The sequence below is a fragment of the Miniopterus schreibersii genome, assembly GCF_964146895.1.
Source record: "Miniopterus schreibersii genome assembly, chromosome: 19".
Taxonomy (NCBI): Eukaryota; Metazoa; Chordata; class Mammalia; order Chiroptera; family Miniopteridae; genus Miniopterus; species Miniopterus schreibersii.
In genome coordinates this window covers 30,747,071-30,769,705 of record NC_138119.1, presented here as the reverse complement: position 1 = coordinate 30,769,705, position 22,635 = coordinate 30,747,071, and the positions used below count along the sequence as shown (strand labels likewise).

General features: G+C 44.9%; 1 protein-coding gene across 1 annotated transcript; it reads left to right on the top strand.

Moving 5' to 3' along the window:
• Positions 1–356: 356 nt before the first annotated feature.
• On the top strand, positions 357–19,299 carry LOC308548911 (uncharacterized protein). The gene is made up of 6 exons (XM_081121068.1): positions 357–453; positions 15,448–15,686; positions 17,764–17,812; positions 18,082–18,188; positions 18,665–18,717; positions 18,986–19,299. The coding sequence occupies exons 2-6, from the start codon at positions 15,605–15,607 to the stop codon at positions 19,142–19,144; spliced, it is 450 nt and encodes a 149-aa protein (XP_080977194.1). The 5' UTR covers positions 357–453; positions 15,448–15,604; the 3' UTR covers positions 19,145–19,299.
• Positions 19,300–22,635: the final 3,336 nt, after the last annotated feature.

Here is a 22,635-nt window from a genome sequence, read left to right as displayed (position 1 = left end):
AAATTTTAGCCACTCTTTTTATTATTATTTTATCTTTAAAAATGCTAATCTCCCTGTGAAAGATGGCCCACTGAGTCATTAACTCCTTAATATAAATTAGTTTGTCAGCAGGAACAGATAAGGAAGGGCCTTAGGGTGGGTACAGGGGTGGTTGCTGAAAAGGAAAAAGAATTTCCAAAAAGTGCTAAGGAATCTAAAGCAAATCTCAATTTGTGGTTTTGCTGAGGCCCACGCCTGCACGGCATGAAGATCACTCTGCACGCGGCATTAGCCACTGGCTTTTCATGTCGGGGCTGAGTCTCCCTTTGAGCCCAGCCAGGCCCTGGAGGAAACCAAGAGGCTCTCGAGGGAGGGGCGAGGGAAGGAGGGCTGCGCAGGGTGGAGTGCAGCCTGCAGTGAGAGCAGCGGCCTCTTCAGCATGGATGCTCCTCCTGCTGCTCGCCCAGGAGACAGGTAACCGCTTCCCTTGGGGCTGACGCTTCACTTTCAGTTTCTTTGCTACTGGTCTGGAATCTGGGCGCACCCAGTATAAAGCGGGCGCCCTGTGGCCTGAAGGAATGGGAGGACAGGCACCCGCTTCCCTTAAACTGCTTCCTACGGTGCTGTACGTCCCAGCCTCCCAGCCAGAGGTGCAGGAGGACAACGGTTTATGCGGACAATGGGAAGGAATATTGTCCTTGTGGCGGGGTATGTCTAAGGCTTATTGGAAAAAGATTGAGCTGCAGCTTTAGTGCCTTTAGATAAGTAGTTTGGAAACCTACAGGCAAATGTATATTGTTGGATAACATTTCCCCCCATCTGTCCTAGATCCCAGACTAGACAGTGGGCACCTTGAGGGCAGGAACCATGCTCTAGTGTAGACTTTTCGGTCCCCCACTACCCGGCACAGTGGTTGGCACGTGCGGATTTGCCTGTACCTGGGGGGTCCAACGCTACGAACACTGGAAATGCGGCCAGTCTGAATTGAGATGTGCTGTAGGTGGAAGATGCATACTGATTTCAAAGACTTAGTAGGAAAAAAAGAACATAAACTAGCTCATTCATAATTGTTTATATTAATACAAATTGAAATAATCATATTTTGGATATATTGGGTTAAATAAAATATACTACTAAGATTAATGTTACCTGTTTCTTTACTTTTTAAATGTGGCTGCTGGAACATTTTGAATGGCAGCTGTGGCTTGCGTTATACTGGGACATCTCTGGTCTGTGCTGCCCTGGGCTCCCTTCTTCTACCCTCTCTCACTTCCCTCAGCTCTAACCAGCCCAGCGATGCCCTTCTCCCTGGGCATTTAAAACCATCAGAATCTTTTACTGGCCTGGGTAGGATCTCCTGTGTATTTTATATTTGTTGAATCACTGATCACACCTTAGCAAAGGCGACGCTCATGCCCTGTAATCTATAATCACACCCTTCGTTCTCGGATAAAGAAATTCAGGTGACAGCAAGTAGGAGGGGGACCAACTTTTATTAAGCACCAGGGCTACCAGCTTTATAAATGTTATCTCCTTCACATTTATTTTCATGACAGCTCTGTGAGGCAGGTATTATTTACTTTTTTAGATAAAGAAACTGAGGCTCAGAGAGCTTTAATAACTTACCCAAGATCACCCATCTAGTAAGAGGCACAGGGTCAGAACTTGAACCCCGGTGTGCCTGGCTAAAGGGTGAGTTTCCCTCCGCCCCCGCCCCACAACCGGTAGCATGTGACTCTATTTTTGCATCATTTGAAATGAGTCTATAGGGCTTTCCCACTTATTTGTAGGTCCTATTATGCCCGCATATGGAATAGGCGCATTAAGGGGGCCCTGGGTGATTTCGTTATCACAGATTTCTAGACTGTGGAAAGAATGAGCCCAGGGCTGGGCCTCAGAGAACCTGTTTGCATTCTGTCCTGGCATAGCCCCTAATTTACCCAGGACGTGTAGCTTTTATCTCCATAAAACAAAGAGGACCTTTACAGCTTCAATCCCACACCTGCCAGCTGGGGAAACAGAATTAGGCTGCCCTTGTTGCTGAATCCCTAATGGTCTTCGCTTGAATTAGAGGAATTTTTTTCTAAATAGGATTTTTTTTAACACCCTGAGAACCTGTTATTTCCTCATGTCCAAATTTCTGTTGAATTGCTGAAAACAAAATTCCAGAGAAGGGAGTTCACATTATATAGTGGGCAGGTTCAGTTTCTAGGATTTAGGGGGCTTTTGATGTCCTCTTGGTTTCATATGATGCGTGTTTTGGGAATTTCTATCTGGTATCATTGCTCTAATAACTAGAAATCCTCATTATCTGTTTAGCGAAGAGGAATGCCCGGTCTCTTCATAAACCCGCTTATTAATCCCCCCTGAAAAGCCCTTTTATAAGAGTAGTATCAAAGCTGGGAGCTTTCTTTAGGAACCTTTTCAAAGCCAGATGTAAAGAGAAGTGAAGTCCAGCCTGGGGGCTCTTGCAGCTGCAGCTCTGATTAGTCTACTGGCAGTTAAGCTCCCCAAACCCCACACCCCCTCCCCGAACCGGGGCCTTGCCCTACTCAAACCTCTTCATTCAGTGCCCACTAATTGCAGCTAAGCAGGCCCATGAAGATTAATTTTCCAAATGAGTTGCCATTTCTTGTTCTCAGTTTCTGGAGTGGAAATTTAAGTGTCCTGCAGCAGTTGGTTCTTCTAAATGAATCTCAGAGTGAAGGGTGATTTTTATCTGTCCAACTTGGCAGAGCCATAAATTAATTCACTCCTAGTCTTTGACGCCTTGATGTTTTAAAAAAATGAGTCAGGGTATACATCCTTTATCTGAATGCCTTTGAGCTTGGTTCTTGGGTTCAAGGTGGGGCGGGGGAACGGGAAGGAAAGAACTGTTAGTAAGAATTCGAAACCTGTTTTTCAAGTGTGCTTAATAGCAGTTGAGTGCCTGTCTATCGTTTAACGACTACTAGTCAGGACCTTGCCTAAACTAACACTGTGTAGTTGTAAATAAAAGGAGAGAAAATTTTATATGAACAAAAGTCCTATTAAGGTACTTCTGGAAAACAAACAAAAAACAAACTCTTTTAAGGTCTTTCAACATGTTGACAATGCAGTTGTCGAGGCATGTATGTTATTGTCCACTTAATTTTTTTCTGTGAAAATCCATAAGAAAAAAACCATTGGAGGCAGCAGCTTTGATGGGAAGAACGAGATAAAGATGTTTTTCTGTTTTGCTGAAAAAGCTTTGTACCTGCCTAAAAGACCGTGACCTCCAGAAACGGGCTAGATCTGAAAAAACAAAGGCAAAAATGACCTTAATCCGAACAAGGCAGGTAAAAGGACATGTCTTCACCCCAGGGAACAGTGTGGCACTTTCAGAAACTGCTGAGGCAAATTTAGGTGCACTTTTAACTGGGTCAAGAGCCTTTCAAGGCAGGGAGCACACAGTAGGCGCTCAGTAAGTGCTGAATAAACACCGTGGTGAGGAGCCTGCTCTTGGCTGACTTGCCACTCTGTTTGGCCCTAAAGCATCTGGAAGGGCCCTGCCTTCCCTGAAGCTTAAAGGAAAGGAGTGGGGCACACACATGCCCATTCAGTGGTCAGCAGAACCATGGGCGAGATAGCCAAAGGTCCCTTCCTAAGGGCAAAGGGCTGTCCCTGCTTGGATGGAAGGCTCCCGAGGGAACAGGCGTGGCAGGGGAATGAAGGGGAGGGAGGAATGGAGAAGTGAGGATGGACAGGGGAGAGGGCCTGGGACAGGGGCCGCTTTCACTGCAGCCAATGGGGCTGAAGGGCCTGGGCAGGAGGTGTCAGAAGACCATGGTTGGATGCTGGATGCCAACATCTGGGTGATCCAGCAAGTCCTTCCTACGAGGGGCACAGATAGAAAAAGTCCAAGGAAAAGCAGCTGGAATGTCCAGCAGGTGATGGAGGAGCTGGGCAGACTGGGGAGTGGAGGGCAGGAGGCTCTGGGACTGGAACCCTGAGTCCTTGCTCTGGGCGGCAGGCCCTGCTGGCTCTTTCTTTGCAGCAGCCCCTCTTATTTTACACATATATTTACTTAACATCTACTCTGCACGGGGCATTGAATTGCCAACCGAGCTAAATATAAAGTGACTGGAACAAGGCTCAGGCGCTGGGTGCACTCGATTAAGGTGACATTTACTGAAGTGTGTTTTAAAATAGAATCCCAGGAAAGTGGAGACAGTCTCACCCTTGCCCATCACATATCAAAATAGAGTCATGGCAAAGGAACAGGTTCTTGCAAAGCTGCTTCACTGACCTACATTAAAAGTAGCAGACGTTACTAGAAAGAGGTCAGAGCAGCAAGACAAACTGCGAGATCTGTTAGATGCAAGAATGAATGCTCTGTAAATAGAAGGGAAAACCTAGGGTGGTAAAAAGAAGTTTGTGAGATTTTTATTTAATGTATTTATTTTGCTGGGTTCACAGGCAGCTCCAATTGTGCCCAGGCTGCCTTTTGGCAAGTTCATTGCCTCTGAACACTGACATTCTGTTACCCTTCTCTTGCTGATTGACGATATGATGTGAACATTTTCCCGTCAATAAATTTGCTTCCCATGGTCACTTTAATAGCTAATTCTATTCCACCTTATGGCTGTCCCCAGATTGACACAACCCACCGTTACTGGGATTAAAGATGCTAAGCTGCCGCTGACCCATCTTACCGCTGACTCTTCCCACTCGCGTCCTTGGCTATTTCCTCAGGATGAATTCCTCTAAACAGAGTTGCTGGGTCGAAGAAGGGTGGACATTTTTAGGGCTTTTTCATTCATATCACCAAATTGCCCTTCCCAGAGGTGGTAGCAATTTGCCTGCCTGCCAGAGTGTCCGCCCCTGGAACACCTGCTGGGCTGACCATTTTCATTCTTTTTTTTTTTAAGCTTTTGTTATTTATTTATTTTATATATTTATATATTTTTAATTGAGGTAACGTTGGTTAACAGCATTATATAAATTTCAGTACACAACTTTATAATTCTATATTTTTATACTGTATTGTGTGCTCACCTCCAAAAGTCTAGTGTCCGCCTGTCCCCGTGTATTTCACCCCTTCCCTCAGGTAACCACCATTCTGTTGTCTATATATATGGGTTTGTTTTGTTTTGTTTGTTACTTTTTTGCTTCATATGGTTTTTCCCCTTTTCCATCTGACTTATTTCACTTAGTATAATACCCTCAAATCCATCTGTGTTGTCACAAATGGCAGCATTTCATCTTTTTTATGGCTGAGTAATATTCCACTGTATGTAGGTACCGTGTCTTCTTTGTCCGGTTGTTTATTGGTGGGCGCTTAGGCTGTTCCCATTCTTGGCTGTTGAGAACACTGCTGCAATGACATGGGGGAGCAGATATGTTTTTGAATTAGAGTTCTGTATTTCTTTGGATAAATACCCAGAAGTGAGATTGCTGAGTCATATGGTAGCGCTATTCTTAATTTTCTGAGGAAGTTCCATGGTGGCTGCACCAATTTACAACCCCACCGATAGTGTAAGAGGGCTCTCCGTTCACCACATCCTCGCCAGTACTTATTATTTCTTGTCTTTTTGATAATAGCCATTCGGACCGGTGTGAGGTGAGGTCTCATTGTGGTTTTGATTGGCATTTCCCTAATCATTAGCATGTTGAACGTCTTTTCCTGTACCTGTTGGCCATCTGTGTATATTCCTTAGAAAAATGTCTGTTCGGATACTCTGCCCAGTTAAACACTGGGTTTTTTTGTTTGTTTTTGAGTTGTATGAATTCTTTATATTTTTTTTATATCAACCTGTTATCAGAAATATCATTTGCAAATATTTTCTCCAATTTGGTTGGTTGTCTTTTTATTTCGTTGATGGTTTTCTTTGCTGTGCAGAGCTTTATAGTTTGATGAAATCCCATCTGTTTTAAATTGTTTTTCCCAATTTAATTTCTTGAATTATTAGTGAGATGGAACTCATTGTATAGATATATGCATCTGGCCATTTGCATGTGTCCTTGTTCAAACATTTCTTGAGCAACAGTTAGGTACCAAAGACTGGGGCTACAGCAGTGTGCAACCGTGGTGACACGTGGCGCCTCCCTGGAGGGCCGCTGTCTAGTGGGGAAGCCAGGCAAGGTTATGGAAGATGACAAGTGCTGTGGTCTGTGCTGGGTGGGAGTGTCCCCAGCCGAGTAACCTTGAACTATGGGGCCCGGAGAAGGCAAACTTCCTGAAGGAGGGAACATCTCAGCTTAGTCCTGATGGAAGGGCAGGAGGGGGGAAAGGTGGCCTGGGGCCTGTGCGCAGGTTTGGGGGAGTTGGAAGCAGTTCAATTTGGTGATAGCATCGAGCACAGAGGAACTGCTAAGAGACAAGGCTGGAAAAGCGGGCAGGGCCCAGAGGGTGAGCTTTTTACAAATGTGTAAGGCCTTTGGGCAATATCCTGAGCACGGCTGGAGGCATGGCCACTGTCAGGCGGATTCGTGCACATTAATAACACATGTGAGGCGGCATGTCCTAGGAGAGAACTAGATGCTTCCTGGGCTGACCTCTACCCCGGTCACTTTTTCACAAATGACAAGACAATGAAAAGTTACTGTGGCCCCTATGGCACCTTTGTAGGAACAACAAAGTGTAAAATATTTCCGAGTTAGCAGAGTATGTACTTCTCAGTAATAACAAAGCAAACATAAGTTGATTCTGCATAAATTATACACAGAGAATTATTGAATACAAAATAGTATAAAATTGGTGTTTTTTTCACCATCATTAGGAACGCAAACTCTCTAGGATAGAACACTTGGTCCTAAGATAGTCTCAGTCGCAAAATAATTTTTGTAAAAACAAAACTTGCTGTGGCAATTTCAATGCTTGCTTCATGGATCAATATCTTGTTTTCTATAGAAACGGTCACTCGATTTGATGGTCTTTCTTCTGACATTGTAGATGTTAAGTAGTTTCCCAATTAATTTTAAATGTGAAAAGCTACATTTTCCAGCGGTAGCTTATACTGCCAAGGTTAATATATCCTGAGAGCTCTAAGGGTTTTATAAAATGTGTCTAATATATTATTGCTGCAAATAGATTGAGGCACTGCACATGAGCCAGCCACATTTGAGAAAGCAGCTTAAGGATTTTAGTTCCTCTTACATCAATGTCTTATCATTATTGCATTTCTACCATGTTCTTCAGTTTCAATCCTCACCTGAGGATATGTTATTGATTTGGGAAAGAGAGACAGACAGAGGGAGAGAGAGAGACATTGATTCGAGAGAGAACATTGATCGGTTGCCTTCTCTTACATGTCCCAGCCGGGGATCAAACCCGCAACCTAGGTGTGTACCCCGACCCAGAATCCAACCCACAATCTTTTGGTACATGTGACGATGCTCCAACCAACTGAGCCACGTGGGCCAGGGCTGAACTATATATTTTTAATGATTGTAGAAGTTCATATTTATCATAATTTTTCAAATTACACGTCATCTAGAATACTAAAGAAGCCAGGAGATCTTTTGAGTATCATAAGCCTTTTTTTAAAAGAGATATTGCAGTTTCCAATATAGAAAAAAAATTGATTATGATATTGGCCTTTGGATTATAAAAGGACTAGGCATAGGATTCACAGTTAAAACAATTTTTCTCTTTCCTGTTTCTAGTACTTTCTATTTTGGAGAAGTTGGCATTAATGTCAAGAGATTAAAATTTATCATCAACAACACATATTTCATAAACTTTGTTTTATGAACTGGGAAAACTTTGTTTTTCTCCTCCAAGAGTTTAATAAACTCATTGATGTTTTCAAAGGCATTGTGTACATTAACTTTTGATTTTTGCTTATTTTGATACACATGTTGTAAAAAAATTGTCATATGTTGTCATAAACTTGTCAAATTAGTATTGAGTTTAAATGATTTTTAAAAAAGTATAGCTTTGTCTTGTGTTCTAGAATCTACTTCTTTACCAATATCAACAATTTCTAAAAGAATGCTCCATATTGACTCTAATTGAGTTTTCTGGGTCACAGTGGTTTTAAATTAATGTTTTCATTGTGTATTTGAGAGTAGTCTCAAATCTATGTTTAGCTATTCTGTTTTCAACACCCTCCAGTGTTTCACTGAAGTCAAACAGTTCTTGGATGATAGAACAGAATTCCATGGTGTCTGAAGAGCTTTTTGCAACATTATTGGCTGTATCATTGAGCCCTAGGTTTAAATAATGGACAACCTTAGAATCTTATGTTGAAATCCATTAAGTGTGTCATACATTTTCTTGTAGTATTGTTGTATCGCTGCCCCCTCAAATCATGATGGCCTAGATTTGGTGCTTTTTTGTTGACGGTCTACTAAAAATCTGTATAATCCTTCTCCAGCTGTGTCATTTACTGTGGAAAAAATATTTTTAATGTTTCATATAAATATATTTCATACAGATGTATTTCAAAATATACATTTTAAACATTTACAAATCTATAAATAAATATTCTGCACGGCTTCTATCAGGAGAGGTGCCTCAGTTATTTAACTGTGTAATATTTAGCATTTCTTACTATGTTCAAAATGATTTTAGTCAACAAGTCTGCTATATTTTAATTATTTGACTTTTGTTTTACATCTGCTAAATGGTATGTAATGTTATTTGGTGTTTGTATCCTTTATATATGTCCTGCTCTAATGCTATTATTAATCTGTAATTTCTGCAAATGAAGAGGATTCTTGCTATAACACTCATACATTTTCTTGGGTGGTCCTCTGAATGCTGGATAATGTCTTGCTAAAAACAGAATTGCGATTGTTATGTATTCAACAAGAGCATGCCGATATTTTCCTCATCATTTCCTCTGTTTGACCGCATTAATAATTACACATATTTCAAATTTGAAATTTGGATACACAATACCACTATTGATGTTTATTTCAGATTCTTCCTGTTTTAAAAAAGGAGCTAAATGCTCCCAATCTTTGTGTTCTTTCTTATTTTCCAGTTGAATTTTCATTATAAAAAAGCTGGCAAAATATAGATTCCTTTGAAGTCCAGTAAAGTAACCAGAATCCAGTGATCTTTCCCCACAGCATGTGGAAAAATTTGTGTCCATTATATTTCCCCAAACTTCCAACATGTGTTATCTTTTGTGAAGTAAGGATTTCTCAGCTGAGGTGAATAATTTTCAATGAGAGTGCACCCTTGTTTCATATTTAAATTACATGCCTATATATTTGGATTCTTTGCATTTTTCCTATTTTTTCTTGAACTCTGTCAGTTCTGAGTGACTATGGAATTAAAAGGTGAATTCATGTCCTATTCACATTTCTGTGACATGTTCACTGAACCCAATGGCTCTGAACTCTTATTATATTCATTTATATAGTTTTTGGTATTCCACCATTTTCTCCTCAAATTTATTCAACAATACGAATAGTTCTATTTCATTTCTTGTATAGGCAAGTTTTCATTTTCTGTTTTTTGTTTGAAATACTTTTCTCATCTCAGTACCATGGGAGATGTAATATATGAGCTTAGTGTTTAATTTTAGAATTTGTAACTTTAAAAAATAATATGTAACCATCTATGAAATTTATCTGCAGTTAATTTGTCCTGAAGAAATGTCCTTTAATGATCCATAAACAATAGCTATGCTTTAACTGGCAGTTCATTATATGGAAGCCTCTAATTTATAAATATAAAATAATTACTTTGTGGATATACAATGGTAAATGGACATTAATTACTACAAAAGAGAGTTACATCATAATGAAAATCTGGTAGGTTAAAATGAAGACCTCTGAGCTACCATTCATGCAAGCAATATGAATTATAATGCAAAATTTCAAATTTAACCAATACACAAATACTAATAGAGGGTTTTAAAAAAATTTTAGATAAAAGTCAAAACAACAGCTGGAAAAGCAGCTCCTAGTTTGGAAGCACCAGTTTTAAATCAGCAAAGTCTGGGGACATCTGTAATACTTTCAACAATAAAGATAAATTTAAATAAATAAATAAATAAAATAAAGTAAATCATCAAGGTCTTTATTGAACTCATTCCACCTCAACTTATGAAGCAAGTAAACATCAACACTGTTAGAAAAAGTCTTACTCTATCCATCAAAGTAGTATCATAATAAATACATTTCTGTTAGATATTTTTGCTAGATATTTTGTTAGATATTTCTATCTGCCAGAACATTCTTGTAATAAAAATATAGTGCCCCTACCTTTGGAGTTAGCGGTTAAATAAAAATGTGGAGAAAATTCAAAATAATAACGAAGTCTATGATACGGGTAGTCCCCTTAGATGTCATGTCCTTAGCAATAAACAACCTGAACAACTGTCCTTGGCTATTTATGTGGCATTATAGTTAGAAAGTGCTCCTGAGCACACGGGAACAATCTGTGTAGGAAGTGGAGAAAAGTCTAAGGGATCGTGAGACCTGTGTCTGGATGCTCCTCGCCCTATTTGCTGTGACCGTGGGCAGTTCACTCCCCACTCCCCAGGAATTCTCAGTCACCTCATCTACAAATGGGGGTACGTTCACCTGATCCTTCCAGCTGCTACCTGAGGCCACAGGAGACATCCCCAGTTCTGAGTAGTGAACGAAATGGGATGTGCGTGAGGTTTTATTAGGTACTTGATAAGACATGCTATCTTAAAAAATTGTATTATGTTTTCCAAATCGAATGAAGCATATGTGCAGTAATTCTGGTAAATTTAGGATCAGTTCCTGTTAAGTCACCTGTGGCCAGTTGTGCGTTTCACATGTTCACTGGCGATCTTTTCTGCAGGAGCCCACGAGGCCGACATTCTGATTTTCTTAGGAAGCCAAATGCGAAGGCAGTTGTTTGAGGCTTGCAAAGAAGCCACTGTGAAAACTGGAAATTAAGGTGATCTTTAAAGCCACCTCCAACCAGTAAATGCCTCTTAAAAACCCCAAGAGGTTTAGAAACATGGTGTTTCTATTTTGAGAAATGAAAATTTGCAAAAACCAGCAGAAAAAACATTTAAAGTCCCAGAAACGGTGAGAATATCAACTTCAGAGGAAGCCAGGGGGAAGTTTGCTCAAACTAATCTGCTCTGTGCCTGATGGGCCCTCGAGATTACAGCAGCCATCTGTGTGCCCAGCCTGGGGCAAAGGAGTGTCCGAGCTTCACTTTGTTCATGGAGCATTCAGTGTGGGCCCCCCATGTTCCAGGCACTGGCCTCGTGCTGGGAACATAAGTCAGATCAGGCATGATGTTGGTCCACACAGGGCTCCTGAATCTAGTTTGTGGGCTTTCTTACACTGTGTTCCCAATGTCCTGTCCCTCCTTTCCTCCGCCATCCAAGGGGTCAGCTTCCCTTCATTTTCAGGTGCCCAGTCAGTGTTCATTCTTTTACCAGTGATTTCAGATGTTCATTCAGGGAGCAATGACTGCATGCTCCAACTTCTGTGCCTTGTCTCGTAGCACCGTGAGCATGCTGCCCATAGGAATTCTTCCCATTCCAGGACCAGCGCCAATGCCACCTCCTCCATGCAGCCTTCCCTTACCACCCAAGTTAGAAATGACTTGTCCTTCCTTTCTGATCCAATAGTTCTCTGCACCTCATTTTAGCACTTACCATACACCTGCCTTTTGTTACAGCTGTTGGGGTCAATGAGTATCTTCCCTGATAGACTGAGGTGAGAGTGTGAGGTGGGGTGGCATTCTTTGAGCCCAGGGTTCATGTCCAGTTCCTCTCTACCCCTGCAGCCTTACCCTGCTGCATACCACACACACACACACACACACACACACACACACACACACACACACACACACGTTAGCTGGATTGGCTCTTTCCCCACTTAATTTTAGCTGCCCAGAATTAGCTTGATCAAACTCCTCTGTTGATGGCACTGCCATCATGAGTGTGCACGGCTTTTATATTCTATTTATTTACTATTTTTTGGCCTCCTTTACTCTCCATGCCCATCCCCTGCCACCCAACCATCCGTCTTCTGCCATAGACACCCACTCTTGTTTTATTGAAGTACAGCCTCCTAATCTATCTAAATGACTGTAAGGCTATTTACACATTTGTGTGAGCGCCAACTAGATGGCATTGTTTGGGACTGAATTTGCCTCTGACTGAGGGTGAATCACTTCATTGGATTTCAGGCACCAGCAGCCAGTGGGGAAGTGTCTTGGGTACGGCAGGTGACCCCTGGAATCACCTGGGAGGCAGTCAGCAGCTTGGTCTGGCATGAGGCTTCGCCTCCCTTCCAGGCTTCCTGGCCCCCAGAGCCTTGCCCCCGCCTCACCTGAGCTGTGTCCCTCTGCAGAGCTGAGGGACACAGGAGGCCCTGGAGGCCCCAGGAGGCCCCGTTGCTAACCAGGAGGCCCTGGGAAGCTCTCTCTTCTCTCTGCCCTCCTTGAGCCTATTGCTGTGTGAGAGCACCCATTTCTGCTTCTCCCACGTCTTTTGGTTGCAGCCCTGGGTGGACCACCCCCTGGTGAAATGCTCCTCTCCTGCCCTCTGATAAAGAAACACCCTGAGTCCTTAGCCCAGCGCTTCTCAAGCTTCTGGTCTCAGGGCCCCTTTATATTCCTCAAAATTATTAAGGACCTCAAGGAGCTATTATTTATGTGGGTTATATTTATCTATATATACCATATTAGAAACTAAAACTAAAAACATTCATAAATATTTAATTAATTAATTTTTAAATATTAAAAAACATTTATAAGTATTTAATTAACTTAAAAATAGTACTAAAGCCATTACATATTAGCATAACACATTTTTATGAAAAATAAACATTTTCAAAAGCATAAAAAATGTAGCAAGGAGGGAGGCATTATTTACATTTTTGGCTAATCTCATTAATATTAGCATCTGGCTTGATAAATGAGAGCGGATGCCGCATTCTGCCTGTTGCCATAGCACATGCCAGAAAATTCCACTGTACACTTGAGAAATACTGAGAGTGAGATAGGCAACTGGCATCTCAGTACTATGACAATCGTTTTGACCCCATCAACCCTCTGAAAGGATCTCTGGAGTCCCCAGGGGATCCCCGACGACACTTCTCAATCTTAGATCATCGGTTTCCTGATGGCAAGGCCATTCCCAGGGTTCATCCTTACGGTCGGGGTTTGAAGCAGGCTGTGGTTGGGACTCAGTAAGTCTCGTTTGAAATACTTGAAAATATTCGTGTTTTTGAGGGTTACCCCGCCCTCGCTGCCATCCAGGAATCAGTCCATTCGTTCTAGTGCTGCTGCTGCTGGCGGCCTGTGGGTGCTGGTGGAGGACGGCCTGGGGGCACCTGTGGGTGCTGGTGGAGGATGGCCTGGGGGACACCTGTGGGTGCTGGTGGAGGACGGCCTCGGGGGCACCTGTGGGTGCTGGTGGAGGACGGCCTCGGGGGCACCTGTGGGTGCTGGTGGAGGACGGCCTGGGGGCACCGGCAGCTCTGCTGAGAACCTCAGTGCTCTCGGAGCTTTGACCTTTGAGGAATATTTTAATTTTTGGAAACAGCCAAAGGCCATTTAGAGTGATAGCTGGGTAGCCCTGGCTGGTGAGGCTCAGCGATTAGCCTGTGCACCCGAAGGGTCTCGGGTTCGATTTCCAGTCAAGGCACATACTTGGGTTGCAGGTTCAATCCCCAGCCCCAATAGGGGCTTGTGTGGGAGGCAACCAATCAACGCTTCTCTGTCTCCCCCTCTGTCTCTCCCTCCCCCTCCACTCTCTCTAAAAATCAATGGAAAGAATATCCTCGGGTGAGAATGAACGACAGCAATAACAAAAAATAGTGAGAGCTGGTTAATAATATGGGTAGTCAACTGGCTAATGCCACATTTTGGATTTTTAAAATGTAATACTGGCTTCTTAAAATATAAATTGCAAAACTACTTTAATAACTATTCCCCTAATTCTACATGTATATTCACATATGTACAAAATGATGTTTGTACACATTTAATAACTGCACCATTATTTGAAGAGCAAAAATTAGAAACAACCTAAATGTCAGCTACCAGGAGACCAGTGAAATAAACTGTGGGCATCTATAGGGTAGAATAGTCAGCAGCTGAAAAAGATGAGAAAGCTCTGTCCGTACTAATAATAAATTAATTCCAAGGTATATTAAGTGGAAAAGCAAGAGGCAGAACCATGTGTGTAGCATGCTGTCACCTGTAGGGAAAAAACATGTTGTGTGTGTCTATGTGTTTGCTCACGTGTACATAAGGCATACAAGAAACTGGAAATGCTGTTGCCTCCAGGGAGGGAAACTAGCTGGCTGGAGTAAAGGGTGGAAAAGCAGTTTTTCAAGACTATCCCTTTGTACCTTTTAAATTCTGAACTCCATGAATGTTACCTAATTAAACAAAAACTTTTAGAAGCGCCAAACTGAAAAAAGTGATGATATCCACTTCTTCCAAAATTAAAAAGAAAAGCAATTCCCAGCACTTATCATCCCCCAAAATGTTCTTAGTATTCCTTGAGGAACAGTATGATTAGTAGAAGAAATGTACAATGCATAAGGTGACACGACCAAAGGGGACACTAGAAAGAGGCAAGGAGATGCATCTGTGAAAAGCACTAGGCACTTGCGGAGGCACCTGCCTCCCGATCCTGCTGTTTCACAAACAGGGAAACTGGGCCCGGGCAGGCTAAGTGTCGTCCATGTCATCTGGCCCTTGTTGGGCAGGGGGTTCCCCCGCTGCTCCTGCAGACCTCTTTGGGTGCAGGAGCGGGTGGGGCAGAGGGGGACAGACCCTCTTTCATTTGGTCTCAAGCCCACCTCTCTCCTCGCCTCCCAGCTGAAGTAGAGGCTGCAGGCCGAGGCAGGATGTTAGGCCTGGGTCTGTCCCTTCCCTTCCCCACTCTCTTCCCCAGGCCACCCACGCACCCAGGCAGGGCACCGCCTCCAGGCTCCTCCAGGGCATTGCTCTAGGTGCTTGGCAGGCACAGCTCCTCTTTCTCCAAAATTGGCATTACCCAGCTCAGTGTTCTTACATTATGACACAGTTTGGTTGGTTCTGAGTGACTTTGGGCTGTTTCAAATCACCTTCTTCAGAGGTTCGAGATTTGCCAACAACTAAGAGACCCAGAAGTCTGTAGTGGAGGCTCCCCGTGATCCGACAGAGGTCAAGTGACCCCGGTCTGGGTGCTGGAAAGGAATCACTGGCATTCATTCATTCATTCATTCATTTGTTGAGCACACATATATTGAACCTATTCATGGCGTGAGGCACTATTCTAGGCACTGGCGATAGAGTGATAGGTACTGTTCTCGTGGAGCTTACATTCTTGTGCAGAGAGTCTGAAAACAATCAAGTAAAAGAATAAACGATCGAGGTAAGTTCATATACTAAAAGATCAGAGGGTGAGGTGGCCGAGAGGCTGAGGAGTGACTTCAGACCACGGGCTTGGGGAAGGCCTATCTGAAGATGCCTTCCTTAGGAGAGGAGTGCTATCTCGATGCCTTTGGGGGTCCTCCCTCCAGTGGCGAGATTCTAACACCCTCCCCATCCAACAGGATCCTGTGAAGGAATAAAGAGATGGAGGGAAAAAGCTCTGCTAGCTGCTGCAAAACACATCTGAGCAACCCTGCTTCCAGCTAAAGGGGTCCACCTGTCTCGGGAACCTCACTCAGTACCTGGGACAAGAACCTCCTGAGAAGACCTCTTGTCAAAATGAACTGGACCGACTATGGGTTCCAGGACCCCAGAGCCAGCAATGCCTCCCTGGACGACTCCACACCATTGCTCTGCTTGGGTAAGACCAGCTGAAAACAGGCGAAGTGGCCATTATTTACTGTTAAATAATAGTTTGAACATTTAGGTCTTAAACAACCCTGCGATGTAGGTATTCATGCTACGTCCATCTCACAGATGAAGAAAACAAGGCTCAGAATGATTAAGTGACTGTCCTAAGAACCTAAATCTCAGGTTCGTTCATGACATCAACCTTCATACTTATTCCCCTCACACCCACTCACCCTCCCAAGATATGTCCTTGACTTTCTGACCGTGGACAGACACCTTCATGCTATCTGTCCTTCTTGCTGTAAACTGGTGTGCCCTACCCCAGTCAGCTCTCCCAGCTGGTGCCCCAGGCTCCCTCTCATTGCTCCAGACTTACTTGTGACATTTCACCCCACCCCACCCCACTCCCCCACTCATCAAGCCCTGTGACTTAGTACCTCATCTTGGGTGGCAGTGCTGCGGGCACTGGGACGATCTGGTTTCCAAGGTCCCTCCCTAACCCTCACCCAGAAGGTGGGCAGGAGCTGTCAAAGAGAAACTTGGTGAGGTCAGCCAACTTACTCAGAAGGGGGACAGGAACAGAGGCAGAGAGGAAGTGAGCCACTAGGTGCCTGACATGATCCCATGTGGCCTTAGCACCGTGGGAGGCTGTGATCCTTGCTGCTCCCACCCATGGTTGCTTTTTATTGTCAGATTGCCCTAAAGACCCTGTACAGGCAAAATAGGTTTACAGTTACTCAAAACAGTTTATTCTTGTATTACTATTTATTAACTGTATTATTTTCCACATGAACAAATGTAAACCTGCTTTGGTTCCCTTCACCCCACCTTGGCAGCAATCTTTGCTTTGGGGTACTGAGTAGCCAGCTCCCCAAGATATGTGTTTGGAGAGGTGCTGCCTGCTACGGGGGCTGAGTCATGCAGTTCCACGTTATGGGGGAAGAAATAAGAAGAGGTCTGAGTGCAAGGAAAGAGAGATTTGGGGCTGGAGTTGAAAACATGCACTCAAGTCCTGGATCCAGCACTTACCTGGGCAAGTGGCTTCCCCTGAGTCTCCTCACCTGTGCAGCGAGAGAGTTTGGCTACATATGTTTTAAGATTCCTTCTAACTCTAAAAATCCAGGAATAGATGTGGCTGGAGAGGAGATGGGCTTGGGGGTCTCCATCCATTGAAGTAGGAAAAGTTTTTTTCAAAGTGTGATCCCCCCCCCCCAACAGAGCATGGACAGGCTCTCGCTCCTGCCACTTCCACCTAGTTCCAGCCCAATGAGCTGATGTCCTGACCCCTTCCCACGCCCCACATGCCCTTCCCAGGGTACCAAAGAGCTGCATCGTCCTGATGTTCTCTTTTCTGGGCATCCTGCCATAAATGGCAACCTTTAACCCTTTGTAAGAATGATAGAACTCAGGAGTAAAATGCTCACACAAAGGCAGCAAAGTGTCATGTGTGTAAATGCACAATTTTAAGTCAGAGAGGTGTGGGTTCATGTCCAAACTCTGCTACTTTCTACCTCTGTGACCCTGAGCTGGTTTCTTTACTGTAGGATGTTCCTATGTCATTGCCTATTTATGAAGATTAAACAAGATAATAAATGTGCCCGGCATAGGCATAGATTAAGTCTCCAATAAAGATCCATGTAGATCCTGTAGAGCTCATTTGCATGCATTTTGTCTTAGTCAGCTCAAGCTGTTATAACAAATTACTGTAGGCTGGGTGGCTTATAAGCAACAGAAATTTATTTCTCATAATCTGGATGCTGGTAAGTTCAAGGTTAAGACACTGACACATTCAGTGTCTGGTGAGAGCCCGTTTCCCGGATCACAGGCAGCTGTCTTCTCACTGCGTCCTCATGGGTGGGAGGGGGCAAAGGGGCTCCCCAGGGCCGCTTTTATAAGGGCACCAATCCATTCATGAGAGCTCCAGTCTCATGACCTAATAGTCTCCAAAAGGACTCACTTTCTAAAACCATCACATTGGGGGATAGGTTTTAACATATGGATTTTGGCAGGACCCAAATAGTATAGAGCTTGTGTGTAAAAATTACTCTCAAATCTCCTTTTCTTTTCCCCTCTGTCCCTTTCTGTAGAGAACATCACCACTCTGAAGCCGGAGACTACGCCCAAAGAGCTTAGCAGGTGGGTGGGAAAGGGCAGGCCCTGTTGAGGAGTATTGAGGATTTTGGAGAAAGGGTCTTCTTGGCCTGAATATGATGACTGGTGTGAATGGACCATGGCCAGGAGATTGGGGCAGAAGAGAGGCTCAGAATGGAGGCGGGAGGTTGAAGCCCAGAGGTGGGAGAGCTCCTGCAGGAATGGGGAGGCCCCAGGGCATTTTGTGGCTGGTCAGCACCAACACTGGACGGGGCAGCTGGAGTGTCCTCATTTCCCTTCCTTGCTTTCCCCAGCGTCAGCACAGCAGCCATAGCTGTTTTCAGCGCCATTGGTACCATGGCCCTCCTCTTGCTTCTTGTGGGTCTCTTGTCCGTGACCCTGAAGAAATGGAGGCACGAGAGTGAGTTGAATGAGTTGGCCCTGGAACTGGCAATGAGAAAGGAGGGGGACTGGGGCTAGAGATGGGGGTGTCTTTCCTGTGGGGCAGCTTTGGGAAGGGGGAAGAGTAGGTAAGCTATGGGGTCTATGCTCTGGACTTGCCATGGACTCTGCAGGGTACAATAAGATTTATTTATGATACAAATTCCTTATGCAGAAAGCCATATATAAGCAATCTACACATTCCCTTATTTTTTATATGCATCAACTGAAAGAAATATTGATGCCAAATAATTTCATCTAATAATAATCAATATTATAAAGTATACCAGTACTCCCCCTGTCTCTTCCAGGGCATTTAGCTCAGTCTCAGAGGCACAATGGGTTGAACAGAGTGGGTTTTGAATTTTAAAGCTCAACCCTAAGTCCAACAATCGATCAAGTAAAGATGGTTACTGCCCCAACTCAGGCTGACTCTGAGTTTATTAATTTTTCTAGGACTTTTTAAGAAGCAACTGAGGCATCAGACCAACTTTCTCCCCAAATCCTCGGTAAGGAAAGAGTTGAGTCATACTTAAAGGGGCTCCCAGTCATCTCCACCATGCTCTTTCCTAGATGGACCCCATACAGGGGGTGGTGGGGTGAGGCAGAGAACGGCTCTAACAGGAATGCTTTTGAAAATCGAGCGGGGTCCAGGGCTTGCTCAGCAAGAAGCCAGTGTTCCACTTGCTGTCCCATAGGGAGCCCAGTAGTGGGCTTTGTCTCTGCAAGTCTTTTGTGCCCCACCATCTGACTCTAACAGGGGTCCTGTCTCTAAAGGAGTTTTCCTGCCACACTGATGCTGTGTATTCCAACGTGATCAACCTGGCCCCCTGGAAAGAGGACGACTTCGCTGTCTATGCCAACATGCCCTGCTTTGATCGTACCAGGAGGGCATCGCCAGACCAAGTGGAATACGCCTCCATTGTGTTCCACTGATGGGGGGCCGATGAGATGCTTCAGCGTGGGGTCAGACCTGTGCCCCGGCTGGATCCTGACACAGCTTTTGCTTTAGATGTGTGTGTGTGTGTGTGTGTGTGTGTGTGTGTATGTGTGTGTGTTAAAAAATGCATCAAATATATTCTGATGGAGGTAAATGTGTATTTCTTCTTATTTATTGGAAGCAAAGTATAATTCTAGGGGAAAAGAGTGACTTAAAAGACAAGGGACATGCTCTTGCTGACCAGCCACAGCCCCGCGTTCCTGAGCCAGACTGGCCAACACAGGAGCCCTTTCCAGCTCTTGTTCCTCCTTGAGGCTAGAGCTGAGGGGGGAGTTCATTCTGTTTGGGGCCCAGCATCTGGATTCCACCTCTCCTGTTCTTCCCTGCCCTGAATTAGCACCCTGCAGGAGTTAATCATGAGTCACACTCATGTCTGTGGAGACATGAATGGCTAACTACCTTGGGTGTCTGGACAATATACTAGGATGGGGGGCTGCTTTTACTGGGGGAGTGAGATTGATGAGCTCCCACAGAGAATGAGCTCCCACCTGGGACAGGAGCTGGGGAAGGGACAGCTGACCAGGGACAGCTCCCGTGGCAACTTTGGAAGAGGTCTGAACTTTGCAATCGATTCCCCCCTTCCCTTCATTTAAAAACATTTATTAAACACCACCGTGATCTAGATTCTGGGACCACGGCAGCGAACCCAACAGCCAAATCCTTGTCCTCGTGTCACTAACTGTCCAGGAGGGGAAGACAGACCATGAACAAATAAACCGGCAAATGCACAGGTCGCAGGTGGCAGCGTGTGCCCAGGAGAAGAGGAAAGCAAGTCCCTGCAGGTGGGGCCCACCGGGTGCGAGTGAGTTGCTATTAGATGGCCAGGGAAGGCCTCGCTGACACTGACCAGAAGTGAGAGAGCGAGACCTGAGGATAAACGGGGAAGAGCATTCAGGAAGAAGGAGCGGCAAGTGCAAAGGCCCTGAGGTGGAGTGAGCTTTACGTGGTCCAAGAACAGCGAGGAGGTGAGTGTGTCTGGAGTGGAGGGGGCAGCGTAGGAAGATGGGATCTGTGCAGCAGATCAGCTCCAGAGTTTGGGAACCAGTGAGCCAAGGCAGTGTTTCCCGCAGCATTGTCTGCGGAACATTAGTACAGAGCCCCCTGGCCCTTTGGGGACTGTGCCTTTGCCTGTACCACTCTCTGCACTCCTGTCACTCTCGCCTTTGAATCTCCAGATTTCTCTCTCACTTATTGAAGCCAAATTCCTGATCTCCACTCCACCCTACTCCTGTCATCACCCAAGGCGACTTCAGTGGCAATGTAGACAGACAACCCTCCCTTCGTCTGGACTCCAAGTTCCCCAAAGTGCATTGTGGGAGATGTTAATGCGAGTTGGGATAGAGAGATTAAATGAGAGCTATGACCAAATAAGCTTGAGAAATAATTAACAAGCAAGAGTAGTGGAGAAAAAAGAAACCTTCCACTTAAAACCAGAGCTGATGGAAGCCACTACCAACAAGGAAACACCCTATAGATCCATCCACTTAGAGGGACTGGAGAGGGGAGGGGAGGGTGAGAAGGAAATATGTTAATTTCCAAGCCTCTGCCACCTTCTCTGTGTTGACAAAGGGCGCATCCCAGTGCCGAGAGCGGATGGTGATCATGTGCCCTGGTTTGCTGGGGACTTTCCTGGTGCACGCCTGTTGTCTCAGCAAAATCATTATTAGGTCCCCTTTCACTCTCGAAAGTGTCATAGCTTGAATGATAAATTATGTGGCCACCTATTAAGAAGCCTTTGAAAGTGCAAAAGTAGGTCCAAGAACAAATAAGGAAGGAAAGCGAAGTTGTTTCCCACAATAAAGTGAGGAGAAGGGAGCTGGGTGGGAGAGGAAGATCTGGAAGAATCAAGAGTTAGGGAGATAAAGAGAAAAGTTTGGAAGGAAAAGGGGCTAAAATCACAGAAAATACCTCCTATAAACCTCGGTGATGCCGGTGCAGGTATTTAGGGGAAGGGAAATCTTGCAAAGGGGACTGAAATCACATCTTGGTCAGCATAGAGCAGAAATAAGGGGGAAGTGGTGAGAGGAGCAATATGAGTGAGTTAGACAATTGGGGCGGGTGGGGCTGAACTCAGAGCCAGAAGTGACTCCAAGAGCACAAGCCATCTGGAAATTCTCAGAAGCTCCAGGGAGGGCGCCAGAGTTTCCAAATAACCTGCAGCCGGGAGACTGAGCCAACTGTGCTTCAATCTTAATGGACAGGTTGACCTCAGCATAAATCTGGGTTGTAAAATTTAAACAGGTTTCCTTCTCTCAAGAGTGCTCAGAGCCTTCAACATGTAATGCACTTATTATTCTTTAAACTCCCTTTTATTTCCCCACAGAGCATTACACAGGACAGGAAGTATTCTTTATAACTAACACCCAGTGGGAAGAGCTTGCTTAAGGGCACCTGGCCAGGTGGCACTGTCACAGGGGGACCCCAGTAACCAGGTTCACTCTGCTTCTTCCAAGGGAGGGTGCAGAGTAGCCATTAGGCTTTCATGTCCGCAAATGGGGTGGCTAGGCCCAGCCTGAAGCCAGGACCCCCCTCTACCTGCTTTGATTTGTGCCCAACAGCCCCCAATTCTTAGGGAGGTAGCAAAAGACATCTCTCTAGGGCAGCAGCTCTAAGCTGGGGGCAATTTTGCTCCCCCTCCCAAGAGACATTTGAAAATATCTGAGATGTCTTTGATTGTCACAACAGGGCGGGGCTACTGGCATCTAGTGGGTAGAGGCCAGAGATGCAGTTAAACATTCTGCAATGCTCCGGACAGCCCCACCCTCACAGAATTACCCTGCATACAATTGGAAGTGTTGCTGTTGAGAAGCCCCATCCTCGGGTCTTCCTGGAGCTCCTGGGAGCTGTCCTGGTGCTGGCTCCTATGAATATCTAGATGTTGCCCAGGCTCTATGTGCCTCAAACTGTGGCCCCATGGTGACTCTGACAGCAGTAAAGTGAGCACTACAGTGATTAAGAAATCTCAGCCCTAGAAGAAGGGATGACCAACCATCCTGATTTGTCTGAGACTGTCCCAGTTTCTACTGAGAGTTCTAGGTTCCAGGGAACCCTCTGGTCTGGGCTGTTAGCTTCTGTGGTTTTGGAGCAAGCAGCTGCCCTTCTCGGTGAGGATAAGAGAATTCTGGACATTTCCAGCTGAAGCCTGGAGGAAAGTGAGTTGTATGCTCCCAGGAGGCCCAGGTCTTGGGCACTAAGACAAATTCTTCCAGCTCATCCTCAGGTGTCCACATCCCTAGCCGTGCGGGGGTAGCTGTCTTCCTCTCCTTGCCAATCACCTGCAGCTCCTGCTTGCATCACGCTCAGGACCTTTTGCGGAAGGAATGAACAAGTGCTGTTCTTCCAGAAGATTCTTAGGAAATCCTGTTAAATGGGCTGAGGTGCTTCTCGACATTTGGCCACGTGGCAGTCATTTCTCCTGGGAAAGCGC

Coding starts and splice junctions, on each gene's coding strand:
- LOC308548911 (XM_081121068.1), top strand. CDS start 15,605: ATGAACTGGACCGACTATGGGTTCCAGGACCCCAGAGCCAGCAATGCC. Junction 18,189..18,664: donor GAAGAAATGGAGGCACGAGA/GTGAGTTGAATG, acceptor TAATTTTTCTAG/GACTTTTTAAGAAGCAACTG. Junction 18,718..18,985: donor ACTTTCTCCCCAAATCCTCG/GTAAGGAAAGAG, acceptor CTGTCTCTAAAG/GAGTTTTCCTGCCACACTGA.